The 23,904-nt window shown below is 39.3% G+C and overlaps 1 protein-coding gene across 2 annotated transcripts in view; it reads right to left on the bottom strand.

Moving 5' to 3' along the window:
• The window catches only part of RASGRF2 (Ras protein specific guanine nucleotide releasing factor 2), a 146,587-nt gene that overhangs the window by 87,975 nt on the left and 34,708 nt on the right, over positions 1 to 23,904 (bottom strand). For both annotated transcript variants that reach the window (XM_040542029.1, XM_040542028.1), the window contains exons 2-3: positions 12,011 to 12,117; positions 339 to 486 (exon numbers count right to left, since the gene is read on the bottom strand). In XM_040542029.1, the coding sequence (XP_040397963.1) occupies positions 339 to 486; positions 12,011 to 12,117 (255 nt within the window). The remainder of the gene's footprint in view (positions 1 to 338; positions 487 to 12,010; positions 12,118 to 23,904) is intronic.

Genomic DNA, 23,904 nt, shown 5'->3' with positions numbered 1-23,904 from the left:
GCTTGGAATGGTCCACAGTAATGTCACAACCAAAGATGGTGTTTAGAGGACCAAATATCATGTGTGAAGACAGGTAGGAAGTAATACCATCAGTGGGATCAATATTGCGAAGCAACATGTCATCTTAAATTCTCTGACAATGTAGTAATCCAATCAGATTTTCTGCCTGTAATATTTCTAAGAAAAACATCTAGCCAAGGATTCATAGGAGGACTAGTACATGTAGACCTTACTGGGTACTGTTATTTTTGCAAATATTAAAGAAATATTAAAAATGATTATAATGCACATAGCAAAACATTACAATTGATTGGTTTCTTGATGACTCTGTCACATACCTCAGATTTAAGTCTTTCAATTTCTGTATCTTGATCTTCAAGCTGATGTCGAAGTTGATTGGCTGCAATCTTCTCAGTCTCTACAATTTGCACAAGATGAATGTACTTCTGCATCAGTACCTCCCTTTCAATCAGAATATCTGAATAACTAAAAAGGAAAACATTTAATTTAGTAAAAGTAGCCAGATGTTGTCTTTCATATTTCCTTATCGAATACTGACAGAAAAAACATCACATTAATGACAAGAAATCTGCAAAACTGCGTTTGTTTGATCTAATATAAAATTAATAGCTTAGTCATAAATAATCTAAACCTATGAAGTGTTCAATAATCTTTTTAGAGATAGGAGTCAGCAGTATCCACTATCCCAGAACCCAAAGCAAGATAATTGCACTGATCTTTTTAAAAGCTTCTAATTTTCAGGTTAAGCTCAAGAACTCTATTCATTCAATTTCTTTAATTATTTTAAGGGCTGCACTTTTTTTTTTCTTCTTTTTTTTTTTTTTTTTTTCCCCTCTTCCTGTCAGCTGTGGGGATTTGGGAGAAGCACTTGATACTTCATCTGAACTATTTCTAGTTCTCTCTACCTCTCAGGTTTCTTCAAGAAGAATTCCCATCATAACCTTCAACATTATTATTTTGGTTTGCTAATACCTATTTTATTGATGAGGTCAGTTTGATATTACTCAAATAAATGCATTTAATCTAATTAGTAACAGGAACTGTGCTATCAGTCCTTTCTTTTATCTTTTAGCTAGTTTCCGTCAATTAGTATGTTCCTGAAAAGGGACAGTGTCCCTAGAGCAATTAAGTATCACAACCAGAGCTGTGATGAGCACCAATAGCTTTAAACTAAAAGAGGTAAGATTTAGATTAAAGGTTAGGAGGAAATTCTTCACTCAGAGGGTGGTGAGGAACTGGAACAGGTTGCCCAGAGAAGCCGTGGATGCCCCATCCCTGGAGAGGTTCAAGGGCAGGCTGGATGGGGCTTTGAGCAACCCGGTCTGGTGGGAGGTGTCCCTGCCCATGGCAGAGGGTTGGAACTAGACAAAGTTTAAGGTCCCTTCCAGCCCAAGCCGTTCCATGATCATATAGGAAATACTCTTTACAACTTCAGATAAAGAAGAAATCAGCTGTTCCTACTCAACATCTTCACCAGACTGATCTTTCACGTGATTCAATCTCTCTGACATAGATAACTTAAATGTGCAAAAAAGTACAGTCCTATGAAGTGCTTGTTTGCTGGCAATGGTTCAGCAAAATCTACAGACACATACAGCCTCTTTACCTAATCTCTGGGATCTTGTTCCTCTGGGATTTAAATAATTAGCCACTCACCCCAGCTGAGTGGTGTAATCGACCTGCTGGAGGGATGGGATCCCACCCAGAGGAACCTGGGCAGGCCTGAGAGGTGGGCCAGTGCGAACCTCATGGAGTTCAACAAGGCCAAGTGCAAGGTCCTGCACCTGGGCTGGGGCAATCCCAAGCACAAATACTGGCTGGACAATGAATGGATAGCGGGGAGCCCTGTGGAGAAGAACCTGGGGGTATTGGTGGTTGAAAAACCAAACATGAGCTGCCAATCTGTACTTGCAGCCCAGAGAGCCAACCATATCCTGGGCTGCACCAAAAGCAGCGTGCCCAGCAGGGCGAGGGAGGTGATTGTCCCCCTCTGCTCTGCTCTTGTGAGACCCCACCTGGAGCCCTGTGCTCAGCTCTGGGGTCCCCAGCACAAGAAGAACACGGAAGTAATAGAACAAATCCAGAAGAGGGACGCAAAGGTGATCAAGGGGCTGGATCACCTCTCCTGTGGAGACAGGCTGAGGGAGTTGGGGATGTTCAGCCTGGAGGAGAGAAGGCTCCAGGAGACCTTACAGTGGCCTTCCAGTGCCTAACGGGGGCTGCAGGAAAGCTGGGGAAGGACTCCGTGTCAGGGGGTGTAGAGATAGGACAAGGGGGAATGGCATTAAACTAAACAAGGGTAGGTTTTGATTAGATATTATGAAGAAATGCTTCACTCTGAGGGTGGTGAGGCACTGGAACAGGTTGCCCAGAGAAGCTGTGGGTTCCCCATCCGTGGAAGTGCTTGAGGCCAGGCTGGAATCGGGCCTTGAGCAACGTAGTCTGGTGGGAGGTATCTCTGCCCATGGCAGGGGGGTTGGAACTAGATGGTCTTTAAGGTCTCTTCCAACCAAAGCTGTTCTGTGATTTGCAAGATAAAGTCGACACACAAAACATGGCAGAACTAAGGCCTAAAATTTGGCAAGGGATCTTTTATTATTTTATGATCTATCATAACTTTCCTGCTATCATGGTTGCACAGGATTTGACAGATGGGATTTTTGGATTGCACATCTTTTCTTTCTTAATTTCTTTCTGCTTGTTACAGCACTCATTTAAAAACAATCATTTCCTATTAAATACTGTGCTGCTTTTATAAATGCAGCAACGTGCATCCTCATTTCATGCATCATTTTCAATATGTATATTTACTGCCAATTCAATCGGTATTAGCAGAGTTACATACTTGTGGGGACACTATTTAGTACAACTATTAAATTCACTGCTTAACCTGAAAAGCAAGCTTAGATTTAAAATAGAATGAGTTCCCACAGCCACCATGAAGCAAAAGTTTTTCCTCCTTGAATGTATTATGAGAAGAATAGTAAGTGAATTCAATTCAACTGCATTTAATTTTATATTTTAACCACTGCAACTGTAAACAATAAATAGCCAAAATAGTCACTTGGCATCTCTTCCAACAAATAAAACACCATCCCTGAAAAAATCTACTATGGAGCAATCCATATACCTTATGTGGAATAAAAGGTAATAACGTATGAGATTTAGTGCTTTAAAAATGTTTACTAATGATCTTTTCTGTTTTGCATGAATTGTGGTTTGTTTTTTTCAGAACCGTAATACTTAGTCTCCTTGCACCTTAAGAAGCATTTGCACATGATAAGTGTCTGAGTTAGACACACAGATAGCACTTGCACTTTTACAATGGTAAGAGATGTTACAAAGACAAAAACCTATGTAACTGAGAGGAAAATTTAGTCCTTGGCACCTGAAGCACCACTTTGATTTATATTTAACATGAAGAGTAGACTTTTCTTCCCAGAAGCAGATCCAAATAGGTGACAAGCCTCCTCCCACCTTTTTTTTTTTTTAATATTTTTCCTTTTAAAATTTTTCTTTCTTGCTTTCACTACAAAAAGGTTCCAGTACAAAAAAATGACAGATTTGAATTTGTCTTTATTTAAGAACAGGGAAAACACTAAGATACAGAATCATAAAGGGTGAACAGCTGCTACAGTCCAAACTGGCGTAAGATTGAGTACTAACATATAAAATGTTTTTCTTTTACTTTTTTATTATTTTTATTTTTCTCCTTTAGGGGAAGAAACTTCATCCAGATTTTTCAGTTTCTTAAGATGTATTAGTCTTTCTTTACTAGGGAATGAGAACTTTACCATGAAAGACTGAAAAGTTTCTTCTTTTTTTTTCTTTTTGAGATGTATATAGTATATTTTGCTCGGATAGTGGCTTTGGCTGAATAAAATGTCAGTCTCAGCCTGGAAACCAAACATTTCCTTCACTTCTATAATTAGCAGTACAAAAAGGAGTTAATTAGAAAAACCTGTGTACATCTACAGTAACTTAGAATAGGTTAGACATTTTCCTTCTCAAAACTGCTACTTGCCCTGGGAAATGAAAATTACAAGATTTTGGAATAGAGTTCTCTCAGTTCTAACAACCCTTTTCTCCGCATTTCTCACCCCTTTCTTGCATTTAAGAGTTAAGACACCATGCCTAAATTGCTAATGTGTATATCCAGCATAATCCCTGGAGCCTTCAAATAGGGCATGGCTTCAATAATGAATCAGCAGGCTTCTAATTGATTATACATGTATACAAAATCAATCGTTAAAGAAAATGGTACCAAAGCATTCAAATGTCAAAGGCAGATGAAAAATTCCTAAAACACTCTGTAAGCAGACAGCCTGGATCTAGTTATATTGTTAAGGTATTGTTTAACAGAAGGAAACAACTACTGTGAACCATAGATTTCTATGAGGTGGTATTAACATTTTACTGAGAGAAGCAATTCTGCAACTTTTATCACAATAGGTAGTAAGACTCAAAGACTGAGCAATTTGAAAGGTGAGGCTATACCTACCTCTTACTATTGCATGCAGAGGCAGATAAATACAAGAACCTTAAGCTTTGACTGATCACTACCTAGCACATAGAGATAGGGAGAAACAAAGTATGTCCTGAAAAAAATATGCCTCATTTAGACCCCATGGGAGTTGACATGCTCAGAAAATATAGGAAAAATGCAGAAATTTAGGAAGTGTCTCACTGTTAGGAACTCCCTTTTGTAGAAGCAGATGAAGATAAAAGTCTCCAGTAGTGATATCAGCAAATATAATGGATTTTTTTTACTGAATTCAGAACAGAATTATGGTTATCTGTGCCAGGGAAGGTTTAGGTTAGATATTAGGAGAAATTTCTTTACTGAAAGGGTTGTGTGGCATTGGAATGGGCTGCCCCGGGGAGTGGTTGTGTCACCATCCCTGGGGGTCTTCAAGAAATGTGTAGATGTGGTGCTTAGTGGCGTGGTTTAGTGGTGGACTTGTCAGTAGTAGGTTAAAGGTTGGACTAGATGATTTTGGAAGTGTTTTCCAACCTGAATGATTCTATGATTCTTTGTACTGAATGTTAATTGTACTAAAACTACTCAGGTAGCTGAAAGCACCATGCAGTGGACCTGGGCACAACTATTTATGACTCTATCAAATCACCCTAAAGATATGAAACGCAAAATGCAACCTAATCAGTTCTTTGTGAAAAGCAGGCAACATGACTTTGGGGGTGTTGCATGCAGAAGAAATTGCAAATCCATCTGCCTATTTGAACTACCCTCAAGCAGCTATAGGAATCCTCACCAAAGGAGGAACAGCTTCCAATCAGGTTTTTAAGTCTACTATCATACTAACACCCACACAGTAGATGGTAAATGTTACAACAGAATTTACACAATCCATCCTTATGACTGTAATCAATGTGACTTGTAAGACCACCTGTACACAACTACAATTAAGCTTTAATGAATTCCTTATCATATGGGATATCAAAGATGACCTATGGCTGTGAGAGTTACAGGGCTGCAGCTTACTGGAAGACATGAAATTAAGATGGACTTTCGGACACACTTGGACAGCTGTTTAGAAAGGTTGTAAAACTGGTGTCGGCTGATTTCCAGTCAAACAGATGGAAAATGGCACTTGGACTAATGAACAACTACAGCAATCAGGGTGAGGGTTAGGGGGTGATATACTGGGAAACATGCAAAGTCCACACCCAAAACAGCTCTTGATTTTTCTAACTGAGATATAGAAATAAACTGGAACACAAACCCTTTCAAAAGAGTGGCCCCAACAACCACTGGAAAGTTTGTGAAACCAAGCCAGGTGAGTTGGGGAATCGCTCTAGGACATAATCGCTCTAGGATAATTTGGAGGTGAATGCTACCCTCTTATGAGACAGTGAGACAATCCTGAAAACACACCTCATTAATCAATGCATTACCCATCAAACTCCAAAACATGGGGCCCACTACAACTCACACAAAATGAGCAGCTGTTTCAATTGTTCTGGTACTCTTTTATCCAAGAAAATCTGACTATAGGAATTAATCTACAAACAAACTTGGGCAGAAAGGCACATTACCCCTTTATGCAAAACTGGGACAGAATTCAACAGCAGCTATAAAGTACAGACTAAATACAATGGGAAGGGACACTCCTCACTGCGTGAACTGAGGCTCCACTGAGCTGTTAAGAACTTGCAGCTACTGTCTCTGGAGGATGGGATTGGTGGGATTTCAAGTATTCACTTAGAAAACAACTACCACACCAATCACCTGGACAGCCATAATTACCAATACAATAATCACAGCCTCTGGAGTTTTTTGTCTACCTATAGTGTTGTGTGCTGATGCAGAAATGACAGAGAAGGGAAACACAACAGGAACTGATCTGCCAAGACATGCAAGCCCCCCGCCTGAGCTTAAGGAGTACTTTGCAGCAGCAAAGATGTCAGCTACAGGAACATAGCTCTCTTGGGGAATAAGACAGGCTTCCAGGTGCAAGAAGCACAGGTGGCACAGTCCTCTCTGGTTCTATTCTAAGGGTGGAAATGTTATGGTGTGTGACAAATGACGGATTTTTAACAAACACAAATAATCTAATCAGAGAATGAGTCCCCTGTCCTGGTTACTCCTATGGCTATCGTAGACCAACCAGTCCATAAATGGTTCATCTCCACAGGAATGGTCACAGTGGCAGGCAGGGGAACCCCAATGACCCAGTCAAGAAACAAATACCCAGCTCCTGTCATGGATATGGACATGGACATGGATATGACAGGGGAGCCACCAGCCTCATTGACAAAGAGAAATCCATCAAGTTGAGTCAGTGGAAAAGCTCTCTGGATCACATTTTAAGCTGAAAACGTTTTTCCCTACAGAGGTATGAAATATACAATGTAATGCAGGAAGCATACTTTGGGATTGTACAAGACTCATTATAGCATGCTTATAGGAGGTAACAAGGGCAAGGAAAGGGAGGGCTCAAGGAGGTTCACAGAACAAGAATAGGAAAGAGGACAGTTACAGGGCTAAAAGGAGATAAAAACTCACATGTAAAAAGATTGCTGATACAATACACTTGTCTGGCCATGCCCTGCACCTGATCAGCACAGTCTGCTGTCTTTGCATTGAACTCAGTGTCTGATTGCCTGGGTCAGAGAACTCTGTATATGCGTGCATGGAGCTCTAAGTGCCAGCACGTGCAGTTGGGACCGCAGGCCATGGGGCCCTGTATCTGCCGTGCCGGTAACTACCTGGAGAGGCAGAGGTGCGTGCATATGGTGCGTGTGTGTTAGGGAGCAATTGCTAGCAAGTATCAGGCCTGGCTAGCCAGTGGATCAGATTAGACCCTTGGAAGCTCGGCAGCAAAACTGGGATCATCAGAGAGTCTGCAGGTTGTTTACTGCCACTGAAGATCCTGTTCAGCTACTGGAAGACCCTAAGGTTGGGCGACTGACTAAGAAATGTGTTTGCACATGTGTGTTTCTCTGTGATGGCTGGAAATGAGCATATCCAAGGGCCAGATACCAGCTAGGCTGAGTGTGTAAGGCCAGTCACAGGAGAGATCCTCTTCTCCCAGCATGGTGGACCGAGGACAGCAGCTGAAGTGGGACTGGAGGCCTGGAGAGCACATTTCCAGCTTCCAGCAACAGGGGAGACCAAGGATCCAGGGCCAGTTCCTGGACAGACTGAATGTCTAGGCTATTTATTTGAGGGATCCGTATTGTATATATGCATATTTTTCCACTTAACATACCTTCATCCTGATCAGCCAGGGAAGGAAACTGGATAAGGCTGCTGGTGATGTCCATGCCTGTGAGGGTGCTGCATGTTTCTGTCTGTGCTGGTCTGTGTAGTCAGCTATGTTTGCATGTGTGCTCATCTGTGTTCGGAATACATGCTGAGGCTCACCTCTGGTTCAGCCTGGGTACAGGAATCAGAGGCAGCCTTGCTTCTGTCAAGCTACCAGATCTGGCAACCCTTGTCATTTTGTTCTGTGGATCTAGTCAGACATTATTTGAAAGGCAGATATAAGACTGCTTTGCTCATGCTCTAAGAATTACTAAAATCCTTTCAGATCTGTTCCCAGCCAACTGGAAACAACAAAATTGTTATTATCACCTGTACAGTGTGAAGGCATTAGTAGCAAAGGTACTTGCTGTGAGTTTCTGGGCAGCTCTGAGCTAGCATGCTGAGCTTAGAACTGTCTGCAAAATACTCTGTGAAATACACCCTGCATTATCAGGCAAAGTGTGCCAACAAACCTGAAGAATGATCCTTTTCTTTAAGAACTGATAGTTTGAGGGCAGTAGTTCATCATATGTTTTAAACAGCAAACTAGCTGAAAGAAACCCTCCCACTCTTCTCACCCACACAGCACACTTGCTCTCCTACGTCTCACCCATCTATTTCCCTTCTCCTTGTGTGGTGAACACAGGTGTACTGTGTGGATATGTAGTGAACAGATCCAGTGAACTGAGACAAATTAAAACTAAGCTGGCAAAAAAACAAGCAACACATCATTCTTTTTAGTGCATATCAGTTTCCCAATTAAGTTCACACTTGTGGCAGCCTGAGGGAAGGGTTGGTAAAGGTGTGGGAATTAATGGCTGACTGAGCAGAATGACAGCTGTTTCTTCCTGGAGCAATGTGGGCTTGTGCAGGTTTAAAGCATATGCAAAACTACAGCCTGGGTTGCTTAGTTCAAGATTTTCCAATAAGCTAAAGTAGAAAATACCAAGAAATTTGATGAGTACTGCATACACATTAAAAAAATGAAACCTAACAGGTTTTCAGTTAAATGCAAAAAATAAAATAATATATATATATATATATATATATAAACCATAGAAGAATGTGTAAGAGAAGGTAAAAAGACAGTCTTGGTCTACTGATGGTGAAACAGAATTTTTCATAGGAGAACAAGTTCTGGAACAAAATCGCCAGACAGAAATCCCACATGCAGTCACTGATGGAGGAGCCAGGGTTTGCCAAGAACAAATCCACCAGTAAAGAAGTGTAGTTTGGAAGAAGTAAACATTATTCCACCACTCTGGGTATTATGGAAAACTTGAAACACTGAGAATTGAAATAAAATGAAAAGCAATGAAAAGTAGGAGTGCAGGTGTAGCTCACAATGAATGGAGTCCCAGTAGAATATGTTGAATTGCATATCCCATTGCAAGCTGATAAGCCACCCTCCCTCAGATGAGGAGGAGGCTCTATGGAGGTGAACATAAGCACTGCAGAATCTAACTGCAGCAGAAAAAAGCCTGCCAGCTCTCAAAGAGTGTGTACAGTACACCCCAAGTGATAAGTGGTAACATACCACCCATAGTGAAATCTTCCAAGAAACAATAGACAATGCCACAGCAGAAAGTGCTTTAATTATTTATTTGCATCCAAATAAAAAATACCTAATTACCAAAGTGGGACGTGTGTATAATAAGATGGAAAGGGCTATTTTTTCAACTCTGTGTTTGTAACTTGCAAATTAAACCACATGGAAGAGACTCTGATGACTGCAAACATGCATTTGGCAAAAAGTCATAAAAAGCAATCCAAAATTAGATTTTGTATACATTAAGCTAAAACAAAACAAAGCAAACAAACACACAACTCAAAAAAAAGCCCACCTACTTTGTCTCAGCTAAAACATGGATTACTGTCGCCAATGTATTCACCCAGAACAAGATATTCCCATACCTATTTTCAGTTTAATGGTAAGGGGGGATGTTCTTAACACCTCCTCAAATTTTTACCTAAGATTTCTGAGATATTGCAAAAAAGTATCTCCAAAAGGCTACACAAATTGACACCTAGCAATTCAAAACAAAAGTCTGAGGGAAGGGTCAGAAACAAAAAAGTTGGAGGCTCAAAAACTTGCTTCTGCAACTTCTCCCCATATGTCAAAAATAAAGACAAACTCAAGCAAAAATTCTGCAGTTATGTTGGAGGAAAAATTAACCCCTGAGACAACATTGTTTTATTATTTTTTATTTAATTAAGTTGTCAAAAAATGTTAGGGAATAGACTAAAACTATTGTTTCTACTTTTCAGTTATATATTTATATATCTTTGGTGAAACTCGAGTAACTTTTATTTGGCCAAGTAACTGTTATGCAGCCCCAGGTGTTTTTTGCTAGGTACAACATGAAGCAAATAAAAGGAATTTGCACCGAAGTAGAAAAGCATCAGAATAATGAGGTAACCACAACAGTGTCCAACACTCCATGTTCAGCAGCTAAGTTTCCACAGATTTTTTGGTGCTTGCAGGTATTTTCTCAAGGTATAATACTAGAACGTGAAAAACAATAACCAAGTCCCCAAAAATTTTCCGAAGGAATTTAAAACCTATGAAGAAAAATACATTTAAAAAATAATTAATTAAAAATCCCTCAATTGATATAGGGCCCTGAGAATACTCCTCACAGTTATGTCCATAGTTCATATTATTATAACTGTCACTTCAGATGATAAGCACAAATAGAAGCAGAAAAGTTATATAGTACAAGGGAGATAAACACACTGATCTCTTCCTTAGCAGAACAGAGACTCAGTCTTCTGAATGTTGCACTGGTAACAATCTGGCAGATGCAAAATTCAAGACTAACCTCTTCTGAGCAAGTTTGTCAATATTTTCAATTGCGTGTTTTTTAAAGCTGGCTTAATATTTTGTTAAGTGCTGCCATGGAAATTCATGTGTGATATTTTTATGGAATAAACGTCCTAAGAAGAAATTGTAACTCAGTATTGTGAGCTCTTCTTGGTTATGAGCCTTTCATACCAGGCAACAGAAAAGAAGAAAACTATCCTCAGAAAAGGGAACACTGCAGGATCCTGCTTTCCCCAGATGCCCTTACCACAAGGCAAAAACAGTCAAGCTCCTTTCATTCTTTCCTTGCTGTCATACTTCACAAAAGAAATTGACCCAAATTCAGAAGCAAGGTGAACAGTTCTCTCATCTCACCTGAACAACATAGAACTGTCTGCTGGTGTTATGGGCTGAGAATTCAACACCTCATATCTTCTCCATTTCTGAAATAATGTGCTCACTGACAGGACTACCATGCAAAATGTGGCTTGTGATACCACAGCGCAGCGGGTGCTTTCCAAGAAAGCATAAGACCTGTTCAGTTAGGTACCACCACTAAGAAAACGATAAAGATCCAGAGACTGGGTGTCTAGAGGAGACAAGGCCTAGAGCTTCAGGGACTAATTTCAGAGGGTCTAAATTAAAAACTGCTCCCTGGTGTTGTTCCTTTTTAGTTATAAAACACAACCACTTCTGTTTACATGGCTTAGGTCCTAAGCAACTCAGAAACTGTCTTCTTCCTAGTGCGTTACCATGGTATTGTAGATTAGCTGACGTTAGTATGTAAGAGAGGAGACTGGAGAAAGTGCATTTCAGCAAAGACACTTGCCTCTGCAACCCATGTCTCAAACCTGCAGTTAGCAAATTTTCTTTTAGATTGAACTGTAAAGCTTGCATATTTGCCAATCACTTTTCTCAGGGAAGTATTACTGCATGGCTGGAAGCACTACTATGCCCGCCATTCACAAGACTGACCATCGTTCAGAACTTCATTTTTGAAGAAGAAATTGTATTTCTTACATTTTATCATAATAATGGTTTGACCTCCTCTTTCTTACATTTATTCCTGTGTAAGAGCTTTTGAACACTCATTCATTCATTTGGCAGATCACTTATTTCTTCATTCATATAGCACACTTTGCCTTTGATGGACACTAACCATAGGAGTTGTTTCCAGTAAAAGGGCATTATTGAACAAATTCCAACTGAACACAATCACTTGCAAATGATAAAATATTGCGCTGTATGCACAAACTGATAAACACATTTTTTCTGTAACATATCCATGAATTGCAAGTAATACACACCCAATACACTGTAACATGTATTTTTGTTTAGAGAGTGAATTTAGATTTTGAAATTACTAACAATTTATTTATAATAAAACAGAGGTTAAGATCAATGATCAGGTTTCATACCTAGCTTGGTGAATAGCTTCTACCCATTCATCTCCATCAACTTCATCCTCACAACGGAGCTCCAGTGGCTTCTGCCCTTCATGGCCAAATAGAACAGTAAAGTAATACTGCAAATTAAAACAAGAAAAAAAATGTTCAGAAACTCTTTTAAATAAAATCGATACATAAAATTTCAAAAAAGAATCTGACTTATTAAATTCAGTGCACACTATTGCCAGCCTAGGAAAATTTGTTTTAAGCTACCAGTCATGAAACACAGATTGAAGATGAAAATAAATCTGTAACATATTCTCCTCTGAATTGATGTAATAGCTTTCATGAAACTTATCATAATTTATTGTTTTTAAGCTTCCACATGCAAGACAACAGAATATAATTCCCTCAGTAGCTTCTACGGTCAAATGCAACAGTGGGTGTCAAATACAAGCGGAGTGTCTGTAGTTCTTTTTTTCTTGCACTTTTTCAGCTGAGATTTTTCTTAGATGCCATCACAAGGATACCAAATCCAGTAATGACACAACTTCATCACAAGAATGTGCACTGGGTCTAGATAATTTTTTCACCATTGCAAAAGAACAAGACAAACCTTCTTGTTTCCCACACTCCGAAAATGTTTTTCCCGTCTTTTGAGAAGTCTCAGCCATAATCATCATTGCAACATATATATATATATATTTATTTTTTAAGTTAAAATGCTATTCATAAAAAAAGCATTGTATTCTCTTATGACATTTCTTACATAAAGGACTTCGTCTGTGGTATGTTCTGTAGAACGCAGAATTTCAAAGAAGTTTTTGCCATTTTCATAATGTAGTAATTGTAGTCTTACCTAATAGGGAGGGGAAAACTTCCAGTCATCTACTTTAAAACACATTTCACAAGGTTATTTACAGTCAGATAGTAAACAGTATTATTCTGATTTAGGTGAAAACAGGTGAGAAAATGTTCTAACTAAACACACACCTGTAATTTCAATAGATGCCTTAAATGCAGCCATTAGAAAGCCAGCTGTTTCACAGGTAGGGGTACCTGTGACAGGCCTGCCCACACCCAACCTGCAGTTTTTAGGTTCAGTGTGATTCAGGAGGCCTTGGAGCCAAACATTCCCTCACTAGACCATTCAGTTTTCTTCAATATCTACAATTTTTTAACCTCTCTTCCTTCATGATCACAATTAACAGGGAACTGACTGTAACCACATGGCAGCAATTATTTTCTGGAATCTAACAGCAAATTCCACACTCACTCCAGCCAGCAAGTGAGGTATGCAATTTACATTCTCCCACTCCATGAACCACTGTTTACAGCAGTAAGTAACCTGAAGTGATGTCAACAAACATTCTGCTTTCCTTGTCAAATCCACAGCTCAGCTGAAAAAAAACCTCTCCAAGCCAAACAAAGTACTGGGGATCAAGAAAATACACACCACCTCAGAATAAAAAGCCATTTCCAAGGCAGGAGGAACGCAAGCATAAACAGAAACAGAAGGGATGAAATTTTACCTACAGAGAATTGGCTGCAGATATTGTCAACATTTATAATGAATTCTGTCCCTACAAAAAAAAAAAAAAAAAAAAGATTGTTTCAGCCTTTTATTGTCTCCTGCTTAAACATCTGGCAGCCTGCTGTGCAGGCGCAACACACAGGTCAGCTGCAGAGTCTGTACAGAACAGGTTCAATACACCCCTGGTGAATTAGATTCACTGCACTGGCACCAGCACTGTGTGTGCACCTGTATTTGCATCTAGGTTTGTGCCTGGGGACCTCACATTTACAAAACCCATCTGCCTCTGAGCTTCTGATTATGCTCCTATGTTTGGTTTCATTTTAGGTAACATGAGTACATATGATGGCATTCCACAAAAAGAAAACTATTCGTCTGTGAATTGTATTATTTACTAAAAGTTGTTACATGTATACAAAACATTTTTCATACAGAAGACCACAAATACTGCAGGATTAGCAGCAGATGATCAAAACAATGGAAGCAAGGCAAAATAAACAGAAATATTCACATTTTAATAGGCCATAAAAAGAAAGTTCAGGCCCAAATCAGTTGAGTTTCTGAAAGAAAACTACTTGAGTGCACAGCCAAGGTTCAATAAATCATTCAAAGGATAATATTATTTTTCCTAATTTTTTTCAATTGCCTAATCCTGCATTTTTTCAACAATAAATCACTTTTGACTTAAATCTAAATTCCATTAAAAGGAAAAAAAAAAAAAAAAGAGTTCCGTAAGATTGTTCAGATGGTTCGTAATAGTGTTAGACAAAAGCTTTTATAATCATGCAGTGCAGCTGAAGCATCAATCCAGCATCAGTAACAATTATCACTTGATTTATCCAGAAGTCAACATTATAGTAAGCAAAATGCAAGCAAAGTATTATAGCACACCTCTAAAAAGAATCTCTAAGTCACCCTTGAATTTTAACTCCTTTTAAAATAAATGTTGTTTATGCAGCAAAGTATCTTACTATAAGAAAATACGATAGAATCTATGATGCTGTACTGCATATTCAAGTTTATGATGAATGTGAATGGACTTATGTACATATATCTATTTATACATAGATACATAATTTCAGCACTACCGCGCTATCTGATAAACAATTCAGCTTACACATCACTGCAATTTATACAGTATAGGTAAAAAACACCTTTCTGTATACACCCTATTAGTTTTCTGAAGTGATGATAGTAAGTATTTATGAACTACAGGACACATTTACACCAACTATCATCATCATCATTCAACAGGTCTGTTGGACAAGCAGGCAGGCACTCATGTTTCAAATGAAGCCCATGGTTTGGTTGGACAATTTTTTTTATTATTGTTTCCTCTAAAAAATACTTAGTCTCACAGAAGATAAAATGAACAATTTGTATTTTGATATAAAACATATATGCTTGTTTCATTTTAAGGTACCTTTTCAGTATTCATATACACACAAGAAAAATAATAAGTCTTCGTGTTAACTTAAAGATCTTTGGCAGAGAACTTCTCCTAAGCTGGCACTAGACAGGGACACTACCACTAGAGGAATATTACTGAGTATCACTTCTCTGGCTGGCATCTAGCACTACTCCAAGTTCCTTCCTATGGTGAGAAGGGAAGACCATGCAATGAGCTGATCAGTACTTCTACTTCAGAGAAATGACTGGAATAAGACTGAAAACATGACAGAAAGTACTTCACCAGAGCATTTCAATGCCACACATCGTTATGCTGGACTCTCTACTGACAGCATTAATATATATAACTTTGTCCTCATAAAGTTGTCCAGATAATAGCTGTATTCAAAACAAGACAGCAAAAGGCTTAATGTTACCATGCTTTCTAAAAGGGAAAAAACATGCTCTTTTCTGGTAAAAAATACAAATAAAAATGAAAATACATGCCTTATAACCAACACCTCTTTTAGAGCATACTATGGTAGATTTTCCATCAATACAGACACCCCGAAGACTAAATTTCTCAACAACAACATGCTGTTTCCCTTGTGACTGATGAGAGCATTTGCTGTTTATGAGGTGAGAGTCACACCAACACAGACAGCACTCTTCCAATAAACAGGGATGGTCCCGCAGCTCACTCTTTTCTCTCCACCTCACATGGAGTCTGCAAAGAACATCTCTGTTCTGTCCCCTGATAACTCATCACTGTGCCTATTTCATCTGTTTACTACTTTTTGTCCCCTAGCACTGAGGTAATGCGACACATCTTTTCCATCTGTAAATTAGCAGCGACACTCGCAAAGGAAGCAACTATTTGAAGTTACTGAGACACCAGAGGACCAAGAGGAACGAGCACGAATCGTCCCATAGTGGTGCTGCTACATGTCACAGGCTGAAAAGCTACTTCTACAGGTAATAATGCTGCCTGACATCTCCTATTACAAGCTCCTGCCTTCAGCTCCTTGTAAATTTGATCAGCTTTCAGTGCCTGGATGGAAAAGCTCGTACTGCATAAAAGATGCATGTGTCAACAGTGGTTTTGCTATCTTACCCTTTCATCAGCACAGCATATAAACATTTAAATTATGTTTCAAAGGACTCCAAGGTGACTACCAAATATAGGCTTGTAAATGATTATAGTGGGGTAATAGCTGCTTGCCTATGCATTTCTTTTCCCTAAATTTTCCTTATTAAACATAAAACTAATTTTTGTCATAGTACACTAAAAGCAAACAAACACATTTTTAAAGCTTAAGCGTGGAGTAACCACCTAATGTTATTTCCTGATCTGTCAATGACTTAACATGCAGTTCTGATGTCATCATTCAAGCCAGGACCTTGAGAAGAATTTAAAAAGAAAATTCCAATCATCATATTGAAGAGAATGGCAAGTACAAATGTATACCAAGTACATGTATACCAAGCACAAATGTATACCAAATGTATACCTTTGTATACCAAGATTGCTACTGAAAATTAAGTCTTAGAATAGATAATAGAACCATCAAGGTTGGAAAAGACCTCCAAGATCATCTGATCCAACCATCACCCTACCACCAATGTCACCCACTAAACCATGTCCCTAAGCACCACATCCAGCCTTTCCTTGAACACCCCAAGGGATGGTGATGCCACCACTTCCCTGGGCAACCCGTTTCAATGCCTGACTACTCTTTCTGAGAAGAAATGTCTCCTAATTTCCAACCTAAACCTCCCCTGGTGCAACTTGAGGCCATTCCCTCTAGTCCTATCACCTGCGAGAAGAAGCTGACCCCCCCAGCTCCCCACACCTTCCTTTCAGGTAGTTGTAGAGAGCAATGAGGTCTCCCCTGAGCCTCCTCTTCTCCAGACTAAACAACCCCAGTTCCCTCAGCCGCTCCTCACAGGACTTGTTCTCCAGACCCCTCACCAGCTTCGTTGCCCTTCTCTGAACTCACTTGAGCACCTCAATGTTCTTCTTGTACTGAGGAGCCCAAAGCTGAACACAGTACTCGAGGTGCGGCCTCACCAGAGCAGTGTACAGGGGGATGATCACCTCCCTGGTCCTGCTGGCTACACTATTCCTGACACAAGCCAGGATGCCGTTGGCCTTCTTGGCCCCTTGGGCACACTGCTACCTCATGTTCAGGCGAGCATCAACCAGCATCCCCAGATCCTTTTCCTCTGCACAGCTTTCCAGCCACTCTGCCCCAAGCCTGTAGCACCGCATGCCTTGTTGTGGCCAAAGTGCAGGACTCGGCACTTAGCCATGTTAAGCCTTATCCAGTTGGCCTCTGCCCATCGATCCAACCTGTCTGGGTCCCTCTGCAGGGCCTTCTTACCCTCTGGCATATCGACACTTCCCCCCAACTTGCTGTCATCTGCAAACTTGTTGAGGGTGCACTCAACAACTTTGTCTTAATAAAGGCATGTCTTCAAAATGAAATAATGAGGAAGCTTAAACATTTGCTATATCATTAACGCTTATATTCACAACCTGACGTTTATAAGGGCATATTAAAAATCTTTTGAGGGTAAAAGAGATGGGAGAGACAACTAATTAAGATTGAAGGAGACAGGCTAGAAATATTTCTCATTCTTGACTTCCAAGGAAATTTTCAGAGTCTGTAAATCTGTATGCAATCTCAAGCACTATGAAATTATTGGGCATAAGAGGACAATCACTGCAGTAATCCAAGATTCTTCAGCAATCGTTGAAAGAAAAGCAGCAAACCACTGTCTAAATCAAAGCAGCTTGTACTATTCAAGGACATGTTAACTCATGAAGTTTCCAGATGTCTTCTAGTGCCAGTATTTTGTCTAAGCTCTCAAATATGAATCACATGTATTTTATATTTCCTAAATCCTACAGAAAGAGGAGGAAAGGAAAAAGTGTTTTTGGAAGAAGGCAGCATCCCTAAAGTGGATAAGAGTGCAGAAGGATGAGGGTATGGAGGTGAGGAAAATGTTGGGCAGGGGTAAGTAACAATCCCTTCCCATCACTGGATCACAAGCATGTTAGGAGTGGGAAGTAAGGGAAATATTTTTCTTTAAATCAAGGGAAAGTAAATGCCAGGGCTGGGTTTTGCCCTATCTTGAGATTTGCTGTGCCACTAGCACTGGCCGGAAATGTGTAGCCCATTGTTATTAAATTAACGTGAAAACAGACTAATGTCAGGAGGGTGAAAAGTACGACAATTTTTTAAAAAGTTTCTAGGGAGATCTACAAAGCCAATGCAGTTCATATTTGTATCACACCAATTAGTAGAAACTCTAATGAGAACAGAATTAGTGGATATTAGACTTAATATGATGTTCTTGGGAAAAGTCAGTATTGCTTATATAAAAAGATGTCATCTCCTCTAAACCCAGCAGAGTTCTCTTAAGGGGTCAATAAGCATTTGGATTGCAAAGATACAGTTTTCAAAATTTTTTGACAGATTTTAAAGGAATCAAACATCCAGGACTTAAAAGAAGAATGTCCTTCCATTGATAAAAAGAAAAAAGAAAAAAAAAAAAATCAAAAGCTAGGAAATAATTTGAATATTGGACCATCTGTCAGTTCTGACAATGGAACAAAGACATCGAGGCACTTCTTCAGAGAATTGCGCTGAGGACTGGAACAACAGATTATAAAGGATGACAAAGTTTGTTAATTATTCAGGATAGTAATGACAAGAACCTATTATGAAGAACTGCAGACTCAACACGCTTGAGTTACTGGACGATAAAATGGCAGATGAAGTTCGTTGTACACAAATGTAAAGTGACACAGATGGGGGAAAACATTCCAGGTTTCACACGTGAAAAGATGGGCTCTGTGCTTGGTACTACCACTCCGAAGTAAGAACCTGGGATTCTGACAAATAATCCCATGAAAACAACAGACCATTGCTCAGCAGCTGCCAAAAAAATCAAATGAGAATGCTAGGGACTATTAGGAAAGAAACATAACAAAGCAGATAAGACTATTAACCTATAAAACATCTTGAGTAATATGAGCAGTTATACACATGTTTAGTCGTTACAGTTACACTCTGATTGATTTTGATTCTTTAAAGAAATACAGAAGAAATTTGCAAAACTGGTAGTGAGCCACTGCAGTATTTTAGCTTCTGTGTTTCTTTGTGATGGCACAGTTTTGCTTGAGAAGATTAGGGATTAAGGGTTTTTAAATCATCTTAATGTTACTTCACCACGCCTGGTAGATAGAAATCTGGTACTGAACAGGACAAGAGAGAAAAAACTCAGGAAATAAATAAGAATAGAGCTTAAGAACCTGCCAAGCCATAGCAAGAATAAGCCAAGAATAAGAATCTGCCAAGCCACTGAATCAAGAAAAGATGAGAAATTTCTTTGAATGCCATCTCTCACACTGAGGAGATTCAGAGATGAGCTGTAGTATCTATTCCAGTTTTGGGTTAAACACTGGTCAAATACATACTGCAACCCTATAAAAGACAATTAAGTCATTGTGTGGTGGATGAGATGGATTGATGCCTTCTCTCCTTAACTAATACTGGATTCATCAATTTATAAACTGCATCATAAAATCTATTCTGGCGTGTCAGTTAGTCATGTTCCTGAGCTATTCTGCAAATACTGTCTAGGCCAAAAACAGCATTGAGGTCAATATGTTTAAACATGAAATATTGTACTTAGGGTGAATATACAGAAGCCTATCCCTTTTTATACACCTTTCTGATATTTATTTAAAAATACCATACCCAACTTGTGTGTAAAACAAACAAACAAAAAGAATAATACACAATGGTCACTGTAGACCGTAATTATCCTGCAACCCCATTGACTTGAATCAAAATGATGCCAAATCATAGTGGTTATGGCATTTGTCTTCATGGATGACAAAATCAGACTAATATGGCCCCATCTGCTAAATTTTCAATGCAGACCATTTGTTCTTCAGCAGTAGTTCATCAACAGGGAAAAATTCTGCCATACAAAAGGAAATTTCAGAAAGTAAAGACTACAATAACCTATAAAACACAGTAAGCACAGCTAAATTATTCACTACTAATAAACAGAACATGGGTACCATCTTCTCAAAATGTATTTGACAGTGTCCAGTGGGAATTTCCTGTCAGAAACAGAGGCTGTTTGCCTGTAAGGCTGTGCATTACCTAGCTGCAGGACATCTTCCCTCTTCTCACTATACTCATTTCTCTACTGCTGCTGTTCCCAGGGTCTTGCACTGAACAGAAATAAGGCCTGTAACGAAGGTACGGGACACAAATTAAGGATGGTCAGATTAAACTACTGATTTTGTTGGGAAATCTGTGCATGACATGTCTCCTAAAGGTTTTGGCAACCCACATGGGACTTGCGCTCTACCACTATGCGTGACTTTGGCAAAGCAATCTATAAAGCACCTCACCTACGTTTTAAGGGACCTGAAAGGCTGCATCCCAATACTAGCGTATTCAATATCAAACATTCACAGCATTCCCAGAGCAGCTGCCTTCCTGCATATCTTTAGCCTCTCCTCCCACGTGTAAGGCCGTAAGGGACTGACACTGATATGTCTCTACATCTAACATCTTGGGGTAGCTGTACCCTGAAGATACTTTCTATAAAATAAATACCTATAAAGTGAAAACTGTTTTCTATACCCAGCAAACAAATCAAATATGCCTAAACCAAGAGACAGGCAAAATTTATTCTCATATCTAATGGTTTAGGTGTTCTTCTGCTCCCCACTATATGCCATGAATCACTTTCCTAGGATTCTCACCTTTTCAAGCACTGGAAAAAGTAGATGTCACTCAGGTCTGCAGATCACACTGATCAATTAAACCTCTAAACTTCAGCTACATTGCCTCTGATCTCTCCCAGTCTTCAGTTTCTTTTTAGTATATTCCTTATATTCCCTTGCAAAGGGAAAATCACTTGCTTTTCAAGGGTTCCTTTTACTCATATTTTGAGCCATTTTCAGCACACAGGCATTCAACACATATGCAGAGAGCTCAGCATATGTGTATGTTGGGACCATGACCTCCTCTGCTACTGCAACACAAACAATAGAAAAGGAGCACAGAAATCCCATCGCTCTTACTGACAACCTATTCCATCAGAGGCTGGGAGCACAGCTCCTCAGTTCTCATCTCTGCCTCCCCCTCTCCTCTGTGTCACTAGCTGCTTCCCCTTGGGGCCAAAGAGGAGGAAAATCTTGGTCCTCTCCCGGGCTCTCCTGCCTGCCCTCAGGCATGGCACATCTAATGGGAATCAGGATCGCAGCCCAACCTCGCAACTCAGCACACAACAGCTGTATTAGCAGAACACCCTGTTGTTCAAGGTGACAAACAAAGGACATATGGGAGGAATGGATAGAAAGAGACAACAATGTATACAATGCAATCAGTTGACAGTTTTATAAATATTTCAGGAAGTAGAATTTTTGATTTTTATTTTTTTTCGTGTCTCATTCCTTCACTGTTCTTAGCAAGCCTAACCTTTCTCCATGTACTGACAGCTATTCTTTCCCTGTCCAACAAATACTCTGAGCACCTGTTATCCAACTTTCTTGTCTGAAATCTGATAATGATGCAGAGCTCTTTCACATTAATTCAGCTGTAAATTACCTCAGCCCTTGTTTTGCCCCACAAAATAAATCCTTGTATTTTAATTAGCAGATAAGACTTTAAAGGGCAGAAGGGATATTTATAATCTTCCAGGGAGACCTCTTGGGTAATGCAGGCCAGAAAAATCTCACTAGACAGCTCCTGCATCAAATATAGGCTGAACGTGAGCCAGAGAACCTCCTTGATCAATCCTAACATAAAAAGTAAGGAAAATCTACCTAAGCCTATGTTTATTTGTTCTAGATGTCAAATTACCCTCACTACTAAAATACATGCATCTTAATTTTAAATAATGTGTGAACAGCTAAATACGGAAATTATATAACAAGACTCAGTTTTGAATATTTTGTCCTTGCAAAGAGTACTGCAACAGTGGTGTCTGGGTTTCTCAGCAGATTCACTTACACACACACGTGAAAATAAATAAATAAATATATATAAAAAAAAATAATAATAACAATAATAATTAAAATGCATATACCCAGGTCATACACAGAAACAATTTTTATACAGCAAGTAATTTTGAAGTATTAATTACCAAGAAGCAGATTAATTGGCTGGCTTCCTATTTATATTCAGAAGATACACAAACACAGGTTTTCTTGTTTTTAATGCTCTTTACAGACAGTAACTAAGCTTCCAGTTCCTCTACAAGGTAAGAATTATGGTGCTCATTTTAGACATAAGGATATGTGCAAAGATGTCCAAATATAGATCAGCTGTAAACGAGTTCAACCCAAGATTGCTATAAACAGAGCTTCTCTCTTTGAAATGAGCCAACATACGATCAAGAAATCAAGAATCAGAAGTCAGCACATCCTAGACCTTGTTACATCTCTGTTATATATAATCATTTCTATATATAAACACTTTTAGGAAAAACAAACACCCAAAATTTCAAGCCAATGCAGTATTCTGTGAGATGAGGAGGAAGACTGGCATGCTCCACCCTCCCAGACAGGAGATTGCCAGGGCTCTGATGGAAGATAGAAAGACTACTGCAGTCAGCTACATACAATGTTTTCAGAACTGGCTATCAAGCCTGAGTGTCCTTATGACATGGAAAAAATGTCTTTTCAGGACCACCAAGCTAACTGACACCTCTACTCTGCAGTTCACTAGGGATGAACTACCCTGTCATTCACTAGTTCAAGTAGGGTTGGAGCTGGTAAAAATCATTGGAAGAAGAGACAGAATCTAGTCTTAAGCAAAAGAAGGTTATTCCATCTCCAGAAGTATGTTTTGGTGCCTAGATAACCACCTTAAATTTGAATCCAGTCAGAACTGACCCACTAGGAAGGTTTGGATCAACTTTCTTTAACATCTCTGTACACATTCTTACAACTGCTATCCTTTAAGTTCTCCAAGGTTTCATCAATGACAAAAAAAATCCTATGCACCTCACCTTGGCTAAGCAACAACTATGGTGACTCAGTCCATAAGACAAGTCTTTTACTAATCTTCAGTCACACTATTTCAGCTTCAGACTATGCCTTGTCAACACCTGTTTTTGTCCAAAGATTCACTGTATTTCCTTAAGCTGATGAAGTTGTTTAGACATTCTGTACCAGTAAATCAAAACTAATCCAATCAATTAACCTACCTTGCATTTATAAATGAAAACCTCACATTGGTTAGACTGTCACATCCATAAATACTTTATATGAAGAGAGAGAACTGTTGTACAATGGAACTGGCTAGCCAACAACTGCTTTTCTAAATTTGGCAGGAGAATACTAAAACATGTTGACGGCTTGTGTAAAATAAATTACTTTCAGGCTATAAAACCAACACCATAGAGATGGAATCAACATTTTTATAATGTTCAGTATCAATCACACACTTAAACATTCATTTTTCAACAATTTACCCAACTACAACTGCAGTACATGTTGTCTTTTCAGGTTTTCATAAAGATCTCTAAAATCATGTTAGCTGTGATACACTCAATAGATTGTCTGTTAGTAACAAATATTTTGAAGTTTATGCAATGTGAAGTACTTTAAACTCCCAGAAATTTTATCTGACTTTTCACCAAAATGAGTGTCATGCATACAGCAAAGGACATGTTGAAGTTTCCTTTTTAAGTAATTTAACAATTACTAGTATTCCCTGCTGCTCCACTTGGACTGTCACAGGTCCAGATGGGATGATGGGGCCAGATGGGATCCACCCAAGGGTGCTGAGGGATTTGGTGAATTTGATTGCTGGGCTGCTTTCCATTGTCTATCAGTGGTCATGGTCATCCGGAGAGATCCTGGATGACTGGAGACTTGCTAATGGGACACCCATCTATAAGAAGGGCCATAAGCAGGACCCAGGGAACTACGGGCCTGCTTTCCTGATCTCAGTGCAAGAGA

The sequence above is a fragment of the Cygnus olor genome, chromosome Z (assembly GCF_009769625.2).
Source record: "Cygnus olor isolate bCygOlo1 chromosome Z, bCygOlo1.pri.v2, whole genome shotgun sequence".
NCBI lineage: Eukaryota > Metazoa > Chordata > Aves > Anseriformes > Anatidae > Cygnus > Cygnus olor.
The sequence above is the reverse complement of the archived record's forward strand: the minus strand, read 5'-3'. Positions and strand labels throughout refer to the sequence as shown.